Source organism: Capricornis sumatraensis, chromosome 8 (assembly GCF_032405125.1).
Source record: "Capricornis sumatraensis isolate serow.1 chromosome 8, serow.2, whole genome shotgun sequence".
NCBI lineage: Eukaryota > Metazoa > Chordata > Mammalia > Artiodactyla > Bovidae > Capricornis > Capricornis sumatraensis.
Window position 1 is genome coordinate 37,628,806 of NC_091076.1, and position 23,199 is coordinate 37,652,004.

Below are 23,199 nucleotides of genomic sequence, written 5' to 3' on the forward strand. Positions count from 1 at the left end.
ACTTAGAAGCCAGTTGATCTGCACTGTTCAACTGAAAAAAAAAACCAGGCTCAAAGAGGTCAAGTGGCTTGGCCAAGGTTACAAGTCAGAGGCAAACCTGGAATTTTTAATTATCTTTTCAATTTGGTATATTGAGATAACTAAAATAATAGCACCATAAAAGCCATGCAAACATGATCTCAAAAAGGGAAAACACCTCTAGTCACACACAGCAGTTCTCTCTACAATATGGTCCTATTTCATGAGATATTTCCCTCCTTCACCTTGTAGAAGATAAAGAGATCCATGAGAATGGGTAGACAGGAAGAAACAAAGGGAACATCCTTTAAATAGTTTATTGTGACAGCAATAACTACGTGGACTTTAAAACTGCTCAAAAATAAAATTTACATCCAGAAAAGCCTTAAGAACATCACACCTACTAGAAGCAGTTTTGGTGGCAACTTGGAGAAAGGTGGGGGAGGTGCGTAACACAAAACACCTATTCTGGGTGTGGTACTGTGTTGGTGCTTTACACAGATCACCTTACCATCCTCCCCATCAGCCTCTGGGGCATGTTCATTACACCAGTCCTATAAATAAGGATATGAAAGCTCAGAGGTCAGATAACTTGCCTAAGGTAATATAACTAATAAATAAAGTAAATACAATTCTTCTTCATGTGCATTTTTCACTACCCAATCCTACCTCTCACAAAATCCAGTCTGCTTTTTTCATCGTAACACACTACTGCAGATAGGGCTGGCTACAAACTTCAATCATCAGCAGGGGGCACTAGGGCATCTCTCTCCTAGATTTGCAAAATGAAGTATACATTACCACCCATTTACTAACAGTTTTACTGAAGAACATGGTCTTTTCACTGACTTAACTCAGTAATTGTTACTATATTGTTTTTAACTCATTTAAATAGGCTACTTATATAAAAAGAAAACAATGTTGACTCTTACTCAGTAGGCTTTAGTTTTAGAAAAATTGGTTTATAGTTGATTTCATTTACATATCCAGATATACAATAACAACAGAATTTTACTAAAATACACAGGGCAAAAAAAAGGCACACTTCAAATTAAGGTAGCTTGAAAGAGGGCTCTCTGGTGCCCAGTTCTAGACCAGAGACATTGAAATGAGATAAGACTTCCTTTCCTCCATTTGATGTGCCTCTCCTGTAATAATTTTGGATTTATGGCATGACATTCTATTCAGTTCAGTTCAGTCGCTCAGTCGTGTCCGACTCTTTGCGACCCCATGGATGGCAGCACACCAGGCCTCCCTGTCCATCACCAACTCCCGGAGTCCACTCAGACTCACGTCCATCGAGTCAGTGATGCCATCTAGCCATCTCATCCTCCGTCGTCCCCTTCTCCTCCTGGCCCCAATCCCTCCCAGCATCAGAGTCTTTTCCAATGAGTCAGCTCTTCTCATGAGGTGGCCAAAGTATTGGAGCTTCAGCTTTATAATCAGTCCTTCCAAAGAACACCCAGGACTGATCACCTTTAGAATGGACTGGTTGGATCTCCTTGCAGTCCAAGGGACTCTCAAGAGTCTTCTCCAACACCACAGGTCAAAACCATCAATTCTTCAGTGCTCAGCTTTCTTCACAGTCCAACTTTCACATCCATACATGACTACTGGAAAAACTATAGCCTTGACTAGACGGACCTTTGTTGGCAAAGTAATGTCTCTGCTTTTTAATATGCTATCTAGGTTGGTCATAATTTTCCTTCCAAGGAGTAAGTGTCTTTTAATTTCATGGCTGCAATCACCATCTGCAGTGATTTTGGAGCCCCCCAAAGTAAAGTCTGACACTGTTTCCATTGTTTCCCCATATATTTCCCATGAAGTGATGGGACCAAATGCCATGATCTTCGTTTTCTGAATGTTGAGCTTTAAGCCAACTTTTTCACTCTCCTCTTTCACCTTCATCAAGAGGCTTTTTAGTTCCTCTTCACTTTCTGCTCTAAGGGTGGTGTCATCTGCATATCTGAGGTTATTGATATTTCTCCCAGCAATCTGATTCCAGCTTGTGTTTCTTCCAGCCCAGCATTTCTCATAATGTACTCTGCATAGAAGTTAAATAAGCAGGGTGACAATATACAGCCTTAACATACTCCTTTTCCTATTTGGAACTAGAGTTCCTAAATGGAGACTAACGTTGTTTCTGGGCAAGCTGGACCTCCCCTGAAGGGGTCGACACCTTCATGGTAGAAGGACACAACTTTCAGAATGAACCAAAATCTGAAAGGATGGTGGGGTTTTGCCAGGTTCCGGGTCTGTGGGTGGAGAAAAGTGAAGCTGTCCCTCACCCAGGAGGAGCCCCTGAGCTGGGACTAGACGGGAGAGCAAGCTATATATTATGAATCAGATCATGGGTGACTCTCAGCTTATTTTCACTTGATTATGTCAGAAGATTTTAAGAATCCTTTGAATGTTCTATTGTTGCAGCAAAAACAGAAATGAGTGAACAGCCTTTGTTACATACATACTTGTCAAACAGGCCTGCAAAAATTTAAACAACCTTGGTTATTCTCTAGCTATTACTACTAACAAACACAGCTAGACTTGCCCTTGACAAAGCTAAACAAAACGAATTACTCTCTGATTGTACTTGGCACCTGACATTCTTCTTCCCCCTACACTGTCTTGTAGCATTCTGCATTTTCAAAAAGGCCATGGGCTAGATAACTTCAGTGACACCAGTCCTGGTTGCTGAGTTGCCTAAAGCCAGCTGTGGCCATTTTGAAAACTTGCAGAAAGAAAAAAAAAAAAATAGAAGACCTTCAAAATGATATAAAACTACCTATTGCCGAGGGAAAAGGGGCACAGTTCTTGAGATGCTAGACTGCTATGTATTCCCTTTTGCTGGGCAAAGATAAAGCCATTTTTCTTATCCTTCCAAAACTCTGTCTCTGTATTTATCTTCAGCATTGGTGCACAGAGTCAAGATTTCGTCACTACTACCTTTATTCATCTGTATTTTCTAAAGGAGATCGGTCCTGGGTGTTCTTTGGAAGGAATGATACTAAAGCTGAAACTCCAGTACTTTGGCCACCTCATGCAAAAAGTTGACTCATTGGAAAAGACTCTGATGCTGGGAGGGATTGGGGGCAGGAGGAGAAGGGGACGGCAGAGGATGAGATGGCTGGATGGCATCACCGACTCAATGGATATGAGTTTGGGTGAACTCTGGGAGTTGGTGATGGACAGGGAGGCCTGGGGTGCTGCGATTCATGGGGTCGCAAAGAGTCGGATACGACTGAGTAACTGAACTGAACTGAACTGATTCTGAAGTTCTTGCTGTTCAGTTGCTCAGTTGTGTCTGCCTCTTTGCAACCCCATGGACTGCAACACGCCAGGCTTCCCTGTCCATTACCAACTCCCGGAGCTTACTCAAACTCATGTCAAGTGAGTTGGCGATGCCATCCAACAATCTCATCCTCTGACATCCCCTTCTTCTCCTGCCTTCAATCTTTCCCAGCATCAGGGTCTTTTCTAATGAGTCGGCTCTTTGCATCAGGTGGCCAAAGTATTGGAGCTTCAGCTTCAGCATCAGTTCTTCCAATGATAGGACTGATTTCCATTAGGATGAACTGGTTTGATCTCCTTGCAGTCCAAGGGACTCTCAAGAGTCTTCTCCAACACCACAGTTCAAAAGCATCAATTCTTTGGTGTTCAGCCTTTTTTATGGTCCAACTCTCATACATGATTACTGGAAAAACCATAGCTTTGACTAGATGGACCTTTGTCAGCAAAGTATTGTCTCTGCTTCTTAATATGCTGTCTAGGTTGGTCATAGCTTTTCCTCCAAGGAGCAAGCATCTTTTAATTTCATGGCTGTAGTCACCATCTGCAGTGATTTTGGAGCCCAAGAAAATAAAGTCTCTCACTGTTTCCACTGTTTCCCCATCTATTCGCCATGAAGAGATGGGACCAGATATCATCATGATCTTAGGCCTCCCTGGTGGCTCAGAGGTTAAAGCGTCCGCCTCCAATGCGGGAGACCCGGGTTCGATCCCTGGGTCGGGAAGATCCCCTGGAGAAGGAAATGGTAACCCACTCCAGTATTCTTGCCTGGAGAATCCTATGGAAGGAGAAGCCTGGTAGGCTACAGTCCACAGGGTCGCAAGAGTCGGACACAACTGAGCGACTACACCTTCCTATCATCATGATCTTAGTTTTCTGAATGTTAAGTTTTAAGCCAGCTTTTTCACTCTCCACTTTCACCTTCATCAAGAGGCTCTTTAGTTTCTCTTTGATTTCTGCTATAAAGGTGGTGTCATCTGCATATCTGAGGTTATTGATATTTCTACCAGCAATCTTGATTCCAGCTTGTACTTCATCCAGCCTGGCACTTCTCATGATGTACTCTGCACGTAAATTAAATAAGCAAGGTGACAAGATAGCCCTGACATACTCCTTTCCCAATCTGGAACCAGTCCGTTGTTCCACGTCCAGTTCTAACTGTTGCTTATTCTGAAGATACCAGGAAAGACTGGAGGGTAAATTTGACTTAAAGAATTTAAAAGAAAACAGTGTCCCTTGATGACAGAGTGGAGATGGTGATAAAGAAAAGCATCACAAGTCCCTCCAAGAGGAAGGTGAGTCTAAGAAACAGGAATGTCCTTCCCTCCCCACAGGGATGCTCCTTTCATTGTCAATCATAGAAGGTCTAGTTTATTTTAACAAGTAAGGTGGATGTTTGCTCAGAGATATCCTTCAAATCAAATCATCCTTCTATGTAACAAGATGTGGCATATTTTCAAACATTTTTCTGTGCATATTAATATACACAAGAGAACTGTATTCTTTCCTTCTACATATTATTTGTAACCTGCTCTTAGTCTCAAAGAAGAAACTCTTAGATATAAATTATTTACTTAAAGGTAAAATAACAAACTGGGAAGGGAATAAAAGGATATGAGAGACTCCACTGCGGAAAAAAAGTTTGGCTATCCAACTTCCTGCACCTATAAAGAGATTGTTAGAAAGGCAAGAACACAATAGCTACCATAGTGCCCCTCTACAAGACAGATACTTTATAATTATTAAATGAATTCAGTTCAAATCTTCTAAATGTGGTTTCCCACATTTCTGTGTATAAGGACCTCTTGTTAATGTTAAATTCTCATAGACATTTTATATATCAAGCTAGTGCTTGAGAAAATATAAGAGAAGCTATTATAAACTCAATAATGGTATAAAAAATATCACAACAGCATCTAATTATATTTTTAACAGTACATACTTGGTCAGAAAATGGGTACAGCAAAATTTTACAGTGCTCAGGAAGCCTCCTTTCCCCTAACCAGGACTTTGGACCCCAAAAGGAAAATCATATTCTAAATTACCAAAATCCTATGACATCATAATATTTTATACTCTAACATTAAAAGGTGAAGATATCCTGCCCTTTCAGTTCAGTCAGTTCAGTCGCTCAGTCGTGTCCGACTCTTTGTGACCCCAGGAACCACAGCATGCCAGGCCTCCCTGTCCATCACCAACTCTCGGAGTCCACCCAAACCCATGCCCATTGTGTTGGTGATGCCATCCAACCATCTCATCATCTGTCGTCCCCTTCTCCTCCTGCCCTCAATCCCCCCTAGCATCAGGGTCTTTTCCAATGAGTCAGCTCTTCACACTAGGTGGCCAAAGTATTGGAGTTTCAGCTTTAACATCAGTCCCTCCAATGAACACCCAGGACTAACCTCCTTTAGGATGGACTGGTTGGATCTCCTTGCAGTCCAAGGGACTCTCAAGAGTCTTCTCCAACACCACAGTTCAAAACCATCAATTTTTCTGCGCTTAGCATTCTTTAGAGTCCAAATTTCACATCCATACATGACTACTGGAAAAACCAGAGCCTTGACTAGATGGACCTTTGTTGGCAAAGTAATGTCTCTCCTTTTTAATATGCTGTGTTTATGCCCTGTCCTTTAGAAGACCCAAAACATTCCAGTAAATCAATACATGTTTTGTCAAAGAATAGTCAAGTGTTCCAGCAGAGCAAGGTTCCGGTATCATCTATTGGCTAAACAACTCTATGACAGCACCACAGAGTCAATAACTTACTGTGGCTTCAGGAAGCTATGTGCCACTAGAACTACCTGACCACAGCCTAAGCTCTCAAGTTTGAAATTATCTATTTAAATTTTAGGAAATATTACATCATCAGAGGGCACTATTGTATAAGCAATAAAGTGGGAGAACTGTTACGTTTTAAATATTAGAGTCATAAAATTTTAGGACAGGAAGGGAACTTAAATCTCAAGTCCTAAGTCTGAAATGAAAAAAACCTGAGTTATAGAGATGTCAATTATTTTAAATCTTTCTTTTCAAACAAAGATGTATTCACATAGCTTAATATCAGAGTTCAAAATACCTGTTGTTAGGAGTCAGAATAGTGATTACTCTTGTAGAGGGAAGGTGACTCTAAAAGAGAATTAGAGGATTCTAGAGTTAAGCTGGTGCATTTTTTCTATACTTGTAAGATAATTAGGGCTTCCGTGGTAGCTCAGTGGTATAGAACCCACCTGACAATGAAGGAGACAAAAGAGACGTGGGTTCGATTCCTGGGTCAGGAAGATCCACCGGAGGAGGGCATGGCAACCCACTCCAGTATTCTTGCCTGGAGAATCCCATGGACAGAGGAGCCTGGCAGGCTACAGTCCATGGGGTTACAAAGACTTGGACATGACTGAAGAGACTTAGTAAGATAATTAGCAAATAGATTTGTAAACACTTGAGACTACATTTAAGATACATTTTTTATTTTATAATGTACATGCCTGTATTTCTACCTCACTATGTTGTTCTTTAGTCACTAAGTCATGTTCCACTCTTTTGCAACCCACATGTACTGTAGCCCACCAGGCTCCTCTGTCCATGGGATTTCCCTGGCAAGAATGGGTTGCCATTTCCTTCTCCAGGGCATCTTCCCAATCCAGGGATTAAGCCTGGGTCTCTTGCATTGCAGGCAGATTCTTTACTGTCTCAGCCACCAGGGAAGCTCCTATTTCACTACAGTCATACATAAATTATACTAAATCACATCTATATTTAACTTCTCTTTCACTTAAAAATGTGTATTGAGTACTCATTAAGTAACAGGCATTAGGAAAGAGAACTAAGATACAATTCCATTTCTCAAGTTTTTAATCTAAAAAAGTGATGAGCATAACTAACAAACAGTCACAAGACGGTAAGTTCCACATACAAAGTATTGTGGGAGCTGATAGGTTACAGTCTGACCCAAGGGAATCATGGAAGGATTCACTGAGGAAGTGATACCTGAGTTGAACTCTGAAGAGTAACAAGAATTTTTTCAAGTACAGAAAAGCATGTCAAGCAAAGAGTATGATGAACTCTGCAGAACAAGCATATTCAGGAACTGCTGTTGTTTGTAGCAGAAGATACATAATTTAAGAGATGATGAGATTAGATTCACCAGGCTAACACCTAAAATCTCCCTATAAAGAGAAACCTGAAATCTGAGATTGCCTCTCTAAACCAACAGTAAGTGTAATAGGTGCATGAGCAATAGAGCTTCAATGAGGCAGAGATTTTTGTCTGTTTTGTTCACTGCTAAGACCCCAGTGAGTAGAATAAGGTCTGGCACATGGTAGATCAATGAATAGGGATTCCCCTAGTGATTCAGGGGTTAAGAATCTGTGCTACCACTGCAGGAGTCCTGAGTTCAATCCATTGTCAGGGAACTAAGATCCTGCTTGCCACACAATGCCACCAAGGCAGGGGGAGGGGGGATCAATGAATACACATAGAATGAATGTACACATCCTAGCTCTGCAATTGGTATTAAAACAAACCCAACACAGCTTCAGAGAAAACCATGACTCAAAGCAATGAAAATGGAAATCAATTGCAAGGGTCTGTTACTGCCTTTGGAAGAGTTACAGAATGCTGTAGTCAGATGTACCTTTTACCCAGACAAATCACATCTCTGAGTGAGAACCCAAACATAAAATCTAAACCTGACTCATAATAGTTTAGCTTTACCCAGGCAGCTGAGGAACCAGAACTGTATGCCCTCTGCTGGGAGGAGAAACAGGAAGATTTATTTGTCCAAATTAATGCAGGCAAATCTGACTAGATGGGCAGGGGAAGGACTAATCAGCATTTTGCTGAAGTATATAAGCTAAAAGGTCAGGGGTGACTTTGAGACAGGGTTTTTGTTGTTCAGTCGCTCATGGTGTCCAACTCTTTGCGACCCCATGGACTGCAGCACGCCAGGCTTCCCTGTCCTTCACTGTTTCCTGGAGCTTGCTCAATCTCATGTCCATTGAGTCAGTGATGTCATCCAACAATCTCATCCTCTGTTGTCCCCTTCTCCTCCTGCCTTCAATCTTTCCCAGCATCAGGGTCTTTTCCAATGAGTGGGCTCTTCACATCAGATGACCAAAGTATTGGAGCTTCAGCTTCGAGTGAATGTTCAGGGTTGATGTCCTTTAGGATTGACTGGTTTGATCTCCTTGCAGTCCAAGGTACTCTCTCAAGAGTCTTCTCCAACACCACAGTTCGAAAGCATCAGTTCTTCGGTGCTCAGCCTTCTTTATGGTCCAACTCTCACATGCATACATGACTACTGGAAAAACCATAGCTTTGACTATGTTTTTTTGGACCTTTGTTGGCAAATAATGTCTCTGCTTTTTAATGAACTATCTAGGTTTGTCATGTATTCTTGGGCTTCCCTTGTGGCTCAGCTGGTAAAGAATCTACCTGAAATGCAGGAGACCTGGGTTTGATCCCTGGGTTGGGAAGATTTCCTGAAGAAGGGAAAGGCTACCCATACTTCAGTATTCTGGCCTGGAGAATTCCATGGACTGTACAGTCCATGGAGTTGTAAAGAGTCAGACAAGACTGAGAGACTTTCACTTTCACTTCTTTCAAGGAGCAAGTGTCTTTTAATTTCAGGCCTTCAGTCACCTTCTGCAGTGATTTTGGAGGCCAAGAAAATAAAGTCTCTCACTGTTTCTACTTTTACCCCATCTACTTGCCATGAAGAGATAGGAATGGAACTGGATGTCATGATCTTCATTCTTTTAATGTTGAGTTTTAAGCCAACTTTTTCACTCTCCTCTTTCACCTTCATCAAGAGGCTCTTTAGTTCCTCTTCACTTTTTGCCATAAGGGTGGTATCATCTGCATATCTGAGGTTATTGATGTTTTTCCTGGCAACTTGATTCCGGCTTGTACTTCATCCAGCCCAGCATTTCATGTGAGGTATGCTGCATATAAGTTAAATTAGTAGAGTGACAAGATACAGACTTGACATACTCCTTTCCCAGTTTGGAACCGGTCTGTTGTTCCATGTCTGATTCTAACTGCTGCTTCCTGACCTGCATACAGATTTCTCAGGAGGCAGGTAAGGTGGTCTGGTATTCTTATCTCTTAAGAGTTTTCCACAATGTGTTGTGATCCACACAGTCAAAGGCTTTAGCATAGTCAATGAAGCAGAAGTAGATGTTTTTCTGGAATTCTCTTGCTTTTACTATGATCCAACAGAGAGATGTTGGCAATTTGTTTTCTGGTTCCTGTGCCTTTTCTAAATCCAGCTTGAACATCTGGAAGTTCTTGATTTATGTACTGTTGAAACCTAGCTTGGAGCATTACCTTGCCAGCTTGGGAAATGAGTGCAACTGTGCAGTAGGTGTGACAGGGTTATAGTCACATTTTGTAGTGCTGGAAAGCACTTAAAGCTGTGGTTCTTGACCAGTGCACAGCTATTTAACCTGAATGACAGCTTCCTATAAAATGTCTATCATACTGGCTCATTCAGCAGCATACTGCTGCTGCTGCTGCTGCTAAGTCACTTCAGTCATGTCTGACTCTGTGCAACCCCATAGAGAGCAGCCTACCAGGCTCCCCCGTCCCTGGGATTCTCCAGGCAAGAACACTGGAGTGGGTTGCCATTTCCTTTTCCAATGCATGAAAGTGAAAAGTGAAAGTGAAGTCAGTCAGTCATGTCCGACTCTTCACGACCCCATGGACTGCAGCCCACCAGGCTCCTCCGTCCATGGGATTTTCCAGGCAGGAGTACTGGAGTGGGATGAGCAGCATACTAGTGTTCAGTAAATCAAATGTGCTGCCAAATGTCTATTTGATCAATGTGTAAGATACGTTTTTCCAGCAAAGAGTTTACAGAGAAGAAGAAACATGGGAGAGGTATAAGGTCCAAAGGCAAAAAGTAATTAGAGGGAATAGTTAAGACTCTAGGTGGGAGGGGGATTAGTAATGCCTGGAGATTCTAAGGAGACACGAGAAAATGGTGCCAAAGACACAGACGGAGGGATTTGATTTGGATAGGACGAACCCCTCCTCTGCTGGGAAACAGATGGACGCAGAAGGAATTACATCTCTAGGTGGAGAAGGAAGAAACTGAAGGGGTTATAGCTAAAACACCTCTCACACAACAACAAAGTTGTTTAATCAGTGAAGTAGGGAGCAAAGCTATCTATTAAAGGAGAATAGAAGGGTACAGTGTAGCAATGATTTGAAGATAAAAGTACAGCATGGAAGAAGGAACTGATGCTCAGGCCTCCATTGGATCCCTGAGTTCAGAGGCTAAATTTGCAGGCAAACTTCTTACTTGTGGGATTGCTTCAGCAAACATCCACCACCCAGGATAGTAAAGAAGTTTAGTGGCTGGATAAAACCAGGATGGGAACTTCCTAAAGTACTGTGACATAATACACAAGAGACAAGAGAGTTGAGGTCATCCCTGATGTCCTTGCAACCATGAATACCCAAAGCCATGAGGTCCTCTCCTTCATAGGCAAGTACTGCCAAAATGTCCTTGTTGAATTGTAAGGGAATCTAAATTATGTTATATTTATTCCATTTTAAAAAGTGAAAAATCTTGCTGGAACCCAAAGGATGTCAGAAACTGCAAATAATGCTGAATCCTAAAGAGTCAGCAAACCCTATATGGTCAGCCCTTCATATCCATGGGTGCAGAATCTACAGATACGTAGAGCCAGTTGTACTATGCCATTGTACAGTATGATATATAAGGACCCTAAGCATCCATGAATTTTGGTATCCTTAGAGGGGTCCTGGAATCAATCCTCTGTGGATCCCAAGGGAACATATTCTATGTTTTTTTCCTATGCTAACAAATAGACAGCATATACAGCATGAATATGCTGGACATAGGGATGATTCAGGTCCTGGAAGGATGGAGCAAAAGGTGTGAGATTTTATCACACTACTCACTCAGAACAGCATACAATTTAAAACTTATTGTTTATTTCAGGAATGTTCCATTTAATATTCTTGGACCAAGGTTGACTGCAAATAACAAACTGTGGAAAGAAAAACTACAGATGAGGGGGACAATATATAAACATTAATAATCTTTTAAAAATGATATAATATTATCAAACAAAGCTTCACAGGTTTATATTCTCTTACTTTGTCAAGTACGGTATGACATATTACTAATATTTTTCTTTCTTCATGATGGAAGAGATGAGGCTGGTATCTAGTCAAATGTAATGGATAAAGACCCCCACCCCTAAAAAGGTGAAACCATGCTTCTAAAGTTCAGGATACAGACCTGTGATACAAGTAATCTATAATCCAGTCTTCTGTATCCCCTCCTCTGAAGGAAGGTCCTCCTGCAGGGGGCCATGAGTACTTCCCAGATCTACACCTCTCCAACTGAGCAAAACCCCAGTTCTTACCCATATAGCATGATTTCTAAAATCCTCACAACTCCATTCACGTCCTAGTACACTTATCTTCCCTCTCACAGATGGCATACCCAGAATTGAGTGTTATACGTGAAATGTGGTCTAATGAAGTGCCATGCTCATCCATGGCTAGAAACCAATAACTCTGTTAGTATGTTTATAGATATAGCTCCACCAACACAGCCTACTTTAAATTGAGAGTCAGGGAAGGTGTTTTGGATTGAACAATCCCCCAAAATTCATGGTCTTCCTGGAACCTCAGAATGTGACTTTATTGGAAATTGGGTCATTACAAACATAATTAATTAAGATGAGGTCACGCTGGAGTAGGCTTGGCCCTTAATCGAATATAATTGGTTACCTTTTTAAGAAGAAAAGAAACACAGACAGACACAGAGAGAAGGCTATGTGAAGACAGAGAAGGACTACAAACGACAAACAACAACGTGATGACAGAAGACACTGGAATTATGCAGCTGCAAACCACTAAGCATTGCCAGCAACCACCAGAAGCCAGGAGAGAGATAGAACAGATTCTCCCTAGGAGGAACCAATTACACCAACACCCTGATTTTGAACTTCTGGCCTCCAAAACTGTTAGAAAATAAATGTGTGTTATTTTAAACCTCCCAGTTTGTTGTACTTTGTTACAGCAACCCTAAAATACTAACAGAGATGGTCCTCCATGGAGGTGGCATTGAGAGTAAAGCCTGAAGGAGCCAGCCAGTGGAAGAACTCTGGAGAGAAGTAACAGAAAATACAAAGGCTCAGAGACTTGGCATGTTGTTAAGACAGGAGACTAGAGTCTCTCTAACATGGTGAACAAGGGGAAGCACTGTGGAATGGAATGAGGAACAGGTCCAGGCAGGCCACAATATGGAGCTTAAATTTAACATGAAGAGCAATGAGAAAGTGTTAAAGAGTTATAAGACTTATTCTCATTTGTATTTTAAAGAGATTGTTCTGGCTATACTGTAGAGACTGGCCTGTAGAATGAGATGACAAAAAAAAGGGCGGGAAGAAGGGTAAACAGAAGGCTACTGAAAGTTCCAGGTGAGAGATTATGGCAAGGCTAGTAAGCCAGGTTTCTTTATATATAACACATATAACATAATACACCACTTTCTAAAATCATAAAACACCCAGGAAAGATCACAGTTTAGAAAAGGACCCAGTGTATGACATCAGCAGTATTTGCAAAACAGCAAAAAGGAAGTCTTCTGAACAGCTGTAACCACCACTATCATCCTTTAATAACTGATTCTGCACTGACTCTGTCCACTATAAATATAAGAACTCCAGTAAATGGTGAAAGAGTTCCAAGGCCATCAGGCTCCCAGTAGCACTTAATGGAAATTAACAAAGCAGATTTTACTTCTACCCTTTTTATTCAAAACCTATTTCAAGAAATTATACAAAGTGAGAATCTAATTGTTCTCAAACTTGACTGTCTCTGTTTCTCTCTGGTGAGATAAAAGACATCAGGGGCCACAATCTCTACCTAGTTACCTCTGTCAAAACAATAAATAAACTATTGTTTTTTTAAGTAATGCATAAAATAAGATACTACTACACAATGCTAAAATACAACTCCTCCTGCCTCACAAAGGATCTTCTGTGAATAGAACTGCTGAAACAGACAACTTACAGCATTCTCTCTTTAGAGATTACTTAAAATAAGTTTTTCTTATATTAACTAATACATGACTTTAAAGGTTTTTAGCATTCCAAATTAAACTTTACAATATGTCCACATGAAGATCCTCCACAAAAGAAAGCAACTGAAGAAAGTAGCAGCAGTTTTCCTCCGGGGAACTCCAACATCCAATTGTCAGTCCTGGTGTCACTATAAAATGGGTTCTAGAGACTCTTAATCATCACCTTAAAAATATACTCTATAGACTACTCATTGTTTTCAGCAGTCATCCGGTCTGAATGATAAGGGCACTGTAAGAAAGATAAAGGAAAGGAAAAGGATATCCTCAGCTGAAACCAAAAAGCTCAGAACAATGACAGCAAGTTCACACACGACCGAGTAGCTCCTTTGATTACTTTCAGGTGCTTCTGTCACTGCGCCACCATCCTGTATAGCAACTGCCCTGGAGCTAATAGGATATACAGATAAATGACAGTGAGTGGTTAAAGACATTCATTCATTTAATAAGTATTTCTCTAGTGCCTACCAATGGTTAGTGCTAGAGATAAAACAGTGAACAAGCTAGATATGATTACTGCCTTCATACAGCTTATAACCTAATGAAAGGCAAGTAATAAAGGAGCAAATATACAATAAAGAAATACTAAGAAACTGTAGTTTTGCACAGAATATAACAGAGAGCTTAATTTTAATAGGGTGGTCAGAAAAGAGGTCTCAGAGCAGGCAATAGTTAATGAAGCCTTTAATCTCCACAGCCTTTCAGTCAGGTATGTCAACTGTGTAAAAAGGGGATTTTATTCAACGCCACTTCCTACACGAAGCATTCCTTTGCCTTCCTGCTTTGTGTGTCCATGGTACTTTTAGCTCTATTATAGTGCTTTTCAAGTGTAGCTTTTGCTCTGTAGTTACTTATTTACATATGTTGTACACCTGCTATACTATTAAAAACTCTAAAGTAATCCGATAAGATGCTAGAATCTATTGATTAAAACCATGCGTGTTATTCCCACCTGCCCTGTGAATAGGGTAAGGACTGCACTAAGGGCTAAATGTACATTCTTTCATTTGCTCATCAAAGGAAGTGAAGAGGCTGCATGAACCCCACAGCAAAAAGTACAATGGGCATAGGACTTGCTTCATCAGTGACTGTTGAGTTGAATTGAGGAGAAAAAGGGAGAAGTGTGATGTAACATCAAAAGACCAAGTAACCCAGGCTGGGTGAGGGCCACACCAGTTAACACTGCTCTGGGCCCCTGGAGCCCACCAGTAAGGCTCTGTTAGCTTTCTACCAGGTGTGTTAGCCTTAGGAGGATCTACCCTGATGGCTCAGATGGTAAGGAACCTGCCTGCAATGAGGGAGACTAGAGTTCAGTCCCTGGGTTGGGAAAATCCCCTGAAGTGGGAAATGGCAACCTACTCCAGTATGCATGCCTGGAGAATTCCATGGACAGAAGAGTCTGCAGGCTACAGTCCATGGGGTCACAGAGTTGGACACAACTGAGCAACTAACACGCATAACATAACCTCAGGAACCGTGAACAGATCCTAAAATTATCAAGTTAAAATCCTGCTCAACCTTGAAAGGGTAGAAGAGCAGCAAGTACATGGCTACACTAGATAGAAGAATAAAAGGTACAATCTTTGCTCTCAAAGAGGCCAAGGTCTAGTCTGCTACAATGTATATAACCAAGAAAAGCTTCACTTCAAAGTCTCATTTGATTTACAAAAATAAAGAACGAAGGAAAAGGGAGGGCTTCCCTAGTGGCTCAGTGATAAAGAATACGCCTGCCAATATAGGGGACATGGGTTCAATCCTTGATTCTGGAAGATCCCACATGCCAAGGAGTAACTATGACCGTGTGTCCCAACTATTGAGCCTAGGATCTAGAGCCTGGGAGCCACAACTACTGAGCCTCTGAGCTGCAACTACTGAAGCTGGCAGGAATGAACACCCAGCAAAGCCAAAAATAAATAAATTTAAAAAAAAAAAGAAAAGGAAAAAAATCAATGGAAAATAAACAAAATCTTCTGAGGGAAATTACTCAGGAGTAGGAATTCAAGTCAATATGACTTACTATACAACATTCCCTCCCTTTAAAACTACAGTTCAAGAAGCTTACAGTGAAAAGGTAAATAACACTCTTCGCAAGTGATGGTGTTTTCATCTCAGAGCCTAGTACCTCTTAAGAGTTTCCCATTTTAAAAAGTTTTTTTTGGTTCATCCACAAAATGGATGAGTCTAAAACAAGAAATAAATCTTCTCCCTTATGGTATTCCGCTTTTGCTTGCTGGTGCACTGGGATGACCCAGAGGGATGATATGGGGAGGGAGGTGGGAGGGGGTTTCAGGATGGGGAACACATGTACACCCACGGCGGATTCATGTCAATGTATGGCAAAACTAATATAATATTGTGGGGTAATTAGCCTCCAATTAAAATAAATAAATTTATATTTTTTTAAAAAACCATGTGAAACATCAATATCCTCTGACAGTTCTGTAATTGATGTGAATGCAAAATATCCTGCGTCTTGTGATTAAAAACAATAAACAATATGAGAAGTCAAAAAAAAATAGAAATACAATTCACATCAGGAAACTTAAATTACAAGCCCTGTTATACAAGCACATAAATGTTGAAGAGGAAAATAAGACAATAAGTAAGTAAAGAGTAAATGAATATGTATTATTCTCGCATGCCCTTGTGAAAAGAAGAAAAAAAAAAAAACCTGATAGGGACTATTTAACTACCAAAGGAAAAATCTGTAAGGGATACCAAAGTCCCTTCTTCCCCAAAGAGACTCATCTTCCTACAGTAGGAAGCAGCTTTTACCCTGAAGTTCTCTCTCCTCTGAACTACCCTGCTACCTACCATGCCTGCAATACTTTACACTCACCCTGTAGTAAAGATTTTTGCTTCCAGGACTTAACCTCTCCATTACAGGAGAAAGATTCATCTTTGTAAGGCCCATATAGTTTAGTGTTTTATAAAATGGAGGTTGTGATCCAATAGTGGATTATAAACTCAATTTAGTGGGTCACAGTCAGCATTTCTCTTTAACAAAATTGCACATTATTCAGAAAGCCAGCTACAGAATTTATGTCTATTAAGAAATTTTTTAAAATCTATAGCCTGAATCATTACGCTCTTGTGGGTGTATTAATTCTCGGACTTTCTACTTGAGGGAGAATTACCTATTAAATCATATTCCAAGATGTAACTGCAATTCAGGCAACAAGAGCCATTTCACAACGTAGAGCATAGCTAACAGCCAAACAAATATTACAGACATTAAGTACCAGGGAAGCCCAGAGAAGGATAGCTCATGCTAAGCTAAGTCAATTAGGGAAGGCTTTCCTGAGGAAGTGAGGCTTAAAGAACTCCCAGTGAGACCTGCATTAGAAAACAGGAGAAGAGGGGGAAAAAAAAAAACAATGCCAGCTAGCCTGGACTGAAGCGGAAAGAACAGAGAAACTCAAGAGACTAATATAGTAGTTTACTTTGGGCCCATACAAGGTAAGAACCCTGGGGGTGTAAAGGAAGGGGCAAAAACTAGAAAGGAATCATGGACAGTCTTGGTGATTGACTGGATTTTGGGCATGAAGGCAAAAGTGAGGCAATCAAATAACTCAGAAGTTTTTTATCCTGCATGACCAGGAAGAGAGTGGTGCCATTAACAGCAATGAAAAAAAAAAAATCAAAGGAAATTTAGAAGGGAGTCTTATGCAATCTGTAATAAAACATTAATGCTTGTTATAGAAGTTTATCTTGTTCTGAATGCTTATACCCCTGAGTTGTACCTCCGTAGCCATGTGAGGGCTACTAAGCAATATAAGCAGCATACTATTCTTAGGCATTCACTATCTGGAAGAACCAAGGCTTGACATTCAGCCAGTTCTTAAGATACTGAAACACCATACCTGTTGGCAAAATAATTACCTTAGCACCTCAAGTGATGCCGTCCCAGTTTCTTCTCCACATCTGCAGACCTAAAGAATTAACCTTTTGCAAGATGTCCCAGCTCTATGACTCATTTCTGCTTTGACTGGGCAGTATCTATGCCATGTTGGTAGCACTAGGTAAAATATAATAACAAGTGCCAGTCCTGAATATTCACTGGAAGGACTGATCCTGAAGCTGAAGTTCTAATATTTTGGCCACCTGATGCGAAGAACTGACTCGGAAAAGACCCTGATGCTGGGAAAGATAGAAGGCAGGAGGAGAAGAGGACAACAGAGGATGAGATGGTTGGATGGCATCACTGACTCAACGGATGTGAGTTTGAACAAGCTCCGGAATTTGGTGAGGGACAGGGAAGCCTGGAGTGCTGCAGTCCATGGGGTCACAAAGAGTCGGACACGACTGAGTGACTGAACTGAACTGATATGTTTTTAAAGGTTAAGCCTAAAATTTATTTCCATTTTCTAAGCCTACACGAGCTAAGCAAGGGATGAGACAGTCAAGATATCCTGAGAGGCATGGGGTCAGTCAGTTTATTATTTTAAAATGAAGTAACATGGAATCCACACATCAACTAGAGTTGCCTGCACTTGTTAGATATATGTAATCAAAGATAAGAGTAGGACAGTAAATGAACTGGAGTATGCATTAGGAGCAAAATAACAACAGAGGACATCACTACTTTTCCATTAGTTTCCTGAAAGGGGAACATTTTTTTAACAGAAGGGAACAAGTGAGTGTTAAACAGACCAGATACATTCAAAATTGAAGAAGTATTTCGAGAATAAAGCTTTGCAAGAAGACCAAGAGGAAAGAGTAAGTATGTCTGGGATATGGAGTGGAGAAAGGTCACATGAAGAAGAGAGACTACAGATAAATGACTAACAATGCAAATTACTAAAAGGGTTTAGCAATGTTACAGCATTTGACTGCAAAAACCCTTTCTGGAAATCTTTAAAGACCATGATCCATATTTTTTGGAAAGTAATTCCTCTGGAATCTCAGCCAACATCTATTTCACCACAGTAACACTCACATTCTCCAGAGAGAGACCAAAGCACTGGGGGTATATAAGTAACAGCAATAGATCCTTCCACACCTTGCCTAAGGTCAGATATCTGCATTTAATGTTTGCAATAAAACAGGACATAACATGCAGTTTCACTGCATCAGCTCAGTCTCACATGTACAGAGCTTGGTGCTGTGTCCTCCCAGATCCACAGATTAGCGAAATTCAAGGTTGCCTTTGAGAGACCATGGAGAGATGCTCAGTAAATATGAATTCCCTTCTCTTTTAAAGTGTGGTCATTTTTCTGGATATTTAGATAGTCCAGACTATATAAGAAGGAAAAAAAAAAAAAGCCTGCCTTGGTCTTCACTGGCTGTGCCAGACATTGTCGAGAGAAAGGAAGCATCCGATGCCAAGGAGAAGGGAGTCATCACCACTGCTTTCCAAAGTTGTTGCATGAGCGGCGCCCTCAAAGGAAGAGGCCATCAGTGCTCAGGAAGTGACAGAGGTTTCCGACAGTTTTCAAGCACGGTGTCTGCAGTGTGACCCTTGGTTCAAACTGCATAAAAATAAAAATTAACTGACGAATGATAACAAGTACTTCCTCACTTTCCTATCTGCTAAATCACAGCCATTGTTTGGGTTGCAGCTCCTTGTTTAAATTAGGTTATTATATCACAATGATGCTGACCAAACATGCCAGTCATACAGCAACAGGAAAACATCAAAAATGCCAAAGTGTGTCAAGGTCTAAACACACACACACAAGTGCTTTTGCACTAATAAAATCTAGCCAGTACCAAGGACATCTTTCAAAAATCTGGGTTGTTTTTTTTTTTAACCTCCTAAAAATCACAAATGTTCTGTGATGAAGTGGAAAGCGAAGGGAATCTGCAGACAGATTTGAGCTGAATGTCAGTTCTGCCATCGATTAGAGGTATCTGAACTTCAACAAGGTACTTCATATCTTTGGGCTTGTTTTCTTCTAAGTAAAATTAAAAATAATAATGACTATCCCAGATGTTTTTTTTTAATTTTTAAATTTAAATTAGAGTATAATTGCTTTATGATTGTTAGTTCCTGCTGTACAACATGAATTAGCTATAAGTATACATATAGCCCCTCCCTCTCAATCCTTTGTTTTTTAATTAATTTATTTATTTTTATTGGAGGCTAATTACTCTGCAAATATTGTGGTGGTTTTTGCCATACATTGACCTGAATCAGCCATGGGTGTACATGAGTCCCCCATCCTGAACTCCCCTCCCACTTCCTCCCCATCCCATCCCTCCGGGTTGTCTCAGTGCACTGTCTTGTGTGTCTTGTTTCATGCATCGAACCCGGATTGGTCATCTATTTCACATATGGTAATATACATGTTTCAATGCTAGTCTCTCAAATCATCCCACCCTAGCCTTATACCACAGAGTCCAAAAGTCTGTTCTTTATATGTCTCTTTTGCTGTCTCACATATAGGGTCATCGTTATCATCTTCCTAAATTTCATATATACGTGTTAATATACTGAATTGTTGTTTTTCTTTCTAACTTACTTCACTCTGTATAATAGGTTCCAGTTTCATCCACCTCATTAGAACTGATGAAATGCATTATTTTAAAAAATGCATTATTAAAAAGGAATGCATTCTTTTTAATAGCTGAGTAATATTCCATTGTGTATATGTACCACAGCTTTCTTATCCATCTGTCTGCCAATGGACATCTAGGTTGTTTCCAGGTCCTAGCTATTGTAAACAGTGCTGTGATGAACATTAGGGAATACATGTCTCTTTCAATTCTGGTTTCCTCAGTGTGTATGCCCAACAGTGGGATTACTGGGTCATATGGCAGTTTTATTTCCAGTTTTTTAAGGAATCTCCACACTGTTCTCCATAGTGGCTGTACTAGTTTGCATTCCCACCAACAGTGTAAGAGGGTTTCCTTTTCTCTGCACCCTCTCCAACACTTACTGTTTGTAGGCTTTTTGATGGCAGCCATTCTGACATGCATGAGATAGTACCTCATTGTGGTTCTGATTTGCATTTCTCTGATAATGAGTGATGTTGAACATTTTTTCATGTATTTGTTAGCCATGTGTATGTCTTCTTTGGAGAAATGTCTGTTTAGTTCTTTGACCCATTTTTTGATTGGGTTATTTATTTTTCTGATATTGAGCTGTATGAGCTGTTTGTATATTTTTGAGGTTATTTGTCAGTTGCTTTGTTTGCTATTATTTTTTCCCATTCTGAAGGCTGCCTTTTCACCTTGCTTATAGTTTCCTTCATGTGCAAAAGCTTTTAATTAGATCCCATTTGTTTATTTTTGCTTTTATTTCCATTACTCTGGGAGGTGGGTCATAGAGGATCTTGCTGTGATTTATATCAGAGTGTTTTGCCTATGTTTTCCTCTAGGAGTTTTATAGTTTCTGGTCTTACATTTAGATCTTTAATCCATTTCGAGTTTATTTTTGTGTATGGTGTTAGAAAGTGTTCTAGTTTCGTTCTTTTACAGGTGGTTGACCAGTTTCCCCAGCACCACTTGTTAAAGAGATTGTCTTTTCTCCATTGTATATTTTTGCCTCTTTTGTCAAAGATAAGGTGTCCACAGGTGCATGGATTTATCTCTGGGCTTTCTATTTTGTTCCATTGATTTATATTTCTGTCTTTGTGCCAGTACCATACTGTCTTGATGACTATAGCTTTGTAGTATTGTCTGAAGTCAGGTAGGTTGATTCCTCCAATTCCATTCTTCTTTCTCAAGATTGCTTTGGCTATTCAAGGTTTTTTTGTATTTCCATACAAATTGTGAAATTATTTGTTCTAGTTCTGTGAAAAATACCGTTGGTAGTTTGATAGGGATTGTACTGAGTCTATAGATTGCTTTGGGTAGTATACTCATTTTCACTATATTGATTCTTCAGATCCATATTTCTCTATTTGTGTCATCTTTCATTTCTTTCATCAGTGTTTTATAGTTTTCTATATATAGGTCTTTTGTTTCTTTTGATAGATTTATTCCTAAGTATTTTATTCTTTTTGTTGCAATGGTGAATGGAATTGTTTCCTTAATTTCTCTTTCTGTTATCTCATTGTTAGTGTGTAGGAATACAAGGGATTTCTGTGTGTTAATTTTATATCATGCAATATATTCACTGATTAGCTCTACTAGTTTTCTGGTGGTGTTTTTAGGGTTTTCTATGTAGAGGATTATGTCATTTGCAAACAGTGAGAGTTTTACTTCTTCTTTTCCAATCTGGATTCCTTTTATTTCTTTTTCTTCTCTGATTGTTGTGGCTAAAACTTCCAAAACTATGTTGAACAGTAGTGGTGAGAGTGGGCACCCTTGTCTTGTTTCTGACCCAGATGTGTCTTGTGATGATTAACTTGGATAATAAATTCATGCAAGTGCCCACCAAGGGCCTACAGGAAGTGAGAACTTGGTATATTTATATTAGTATATTATTAGCATTCACCTCCCAAGTCTGAAACCACTTTCAAATACACACACAAACATACACAATGATTTGTGTCATGTGTTTAATATTGCCACTTAGGAGGAAGAAATTAGTAACATGAAACCTTAGCAAGTTATTCTTAGTGTTCACTTAAAAAGCCGTGACCTTGGACTGCCCTGGTAGTACAGTGGATAAGAACACGCCTGCTATTTCAGGGGGCACAAGTTTTGATCCCTGCTCTGGGAAGATCCCACATGCCATGGGGCAACTAAGCCTGTGCACCACAACTACTGAGCCTGTGTTTAACTACTTAAGTCCAAGCGCCCAAGCACCCAGAGCTCTACAACAAGCGAAGCCACTGCAATGAGAAGCCCACATATCACAATGAAGAGTAGTCTGCGCTTTCAGCAACTAGAGAAAGCCCACATGCAAAGCAACAAAGACCCCAGCACAGCCAAAACTAATTTAAAAAAAATTTTTTTTCAATGACCTAACAAAGTAAAATTTAACAAAAACAAACTTTTCAGCTCTCTTGGGTAGTGACTTGGTAACATTAAGAGCCTCTTAAACACCAAATATGTTGTGGTCTAGTATGGGATATGCTTTTGCTTTTGACTTTCTGTCCAATCACCAGTAACCAGTGCTATAGCACAATATATTTTAGTACGCAAAGTGAAAGTCTCTTAGTCGTGTCCAACTCTTTGAGACCCCATGGACTATCCAGTCCATGGAATTCTCCAGGCCAGAATACTGGAGTGGGTAGCCATTCCCTTCTCCAGGGGATTTTCCCAACCTAGGGGTTGAACCCAGGAGTACATGTTCATTGCTGTACAAATAATGTAGCTCTGAGGAAAGGTACATACTGCAGCAATGAAACATGGCAATTTTAGATTTTTGAACTGATTTATAAAGAAATTAAATAATCTGTGATATCCTCTTCATCACTTCATATACTAAAGATTATAAATCCCTATCTCAAGGAACTACTTATTTCCTCCCAGGTGGGAAAACAATGGCTCAAACAGCTGGACTTGTGATTAAAGAGATTAGCTTAAATTTTCAGTCTAATATCCTTTAAAACAATAACACTTTATTAAATAAATGGGAGAATAGTACTATTATTCTAAACACTATGTTTAAAGATGAGACCAATATCCAGACTTTTAAAGAAAACAAAATACTTAGGTAGAATTAATTGGACTTGACTCCCTAATCCATGGACTGGGAGACTTTCAAAAACAGAGTGCCAAACAGTGACCTGTGTCCTTTGGAGTTATTGGGCAGGAGGAGGGACATTCAACGACCTCTGCAAGTGGAGTGGAAAAGATATGCCAGGGATAGTCCATGTAGCATAGATTAGGGACCTTTATAGGAACTCTAATTAACTTATTCCAAGCCAAATTTTGTACAT

The 23,199-nt window shown here is 40.1% G+C and overlaps 1 protein-coding gene and 1 non-coding gene across 4 annotated transcripts in view; one reads left to right on the forward strand and one right to left on the reverse strand.

Moving 5' to 3' along the window:
- Positions 1-23,199, reverse strand: part of PRCP (prolylcarboxypeptidase) — an 86,995-nt gene that overhangs the window by 49,864 nt on the left and 13,932 nt on the right. The window contains exons 3-4 of one of the 3 annotated variants that reach the window (XM_068978149.1): positions 21,699-21,753; positions 13,892-13,896 (exon numbers count right to left, since the gene is read on the reverse strand). The exons of the other annotated variants lie outside the window; for them this stretch is intronic. Coding sequence (XP_068834250.1) covers positions 13,892-13,896; positions 21,699-21,753 — 60 coding nt within the window. The remainder of the gene's footprint in view (positions 1-13,891; positions 13,897-21,698; positions 21,754-23,199) is intronic. 3 annotated transcript variants of the gene reach the window in all.
- TRNAW-CCA (transfer RNA tryptophan (anticodon CCA)) lies at positions 3,956-4,027 on the forward strand. The gene has a single exon. It is a non-coding gene; the product is annotated as a tRNA-Trp (tRNA).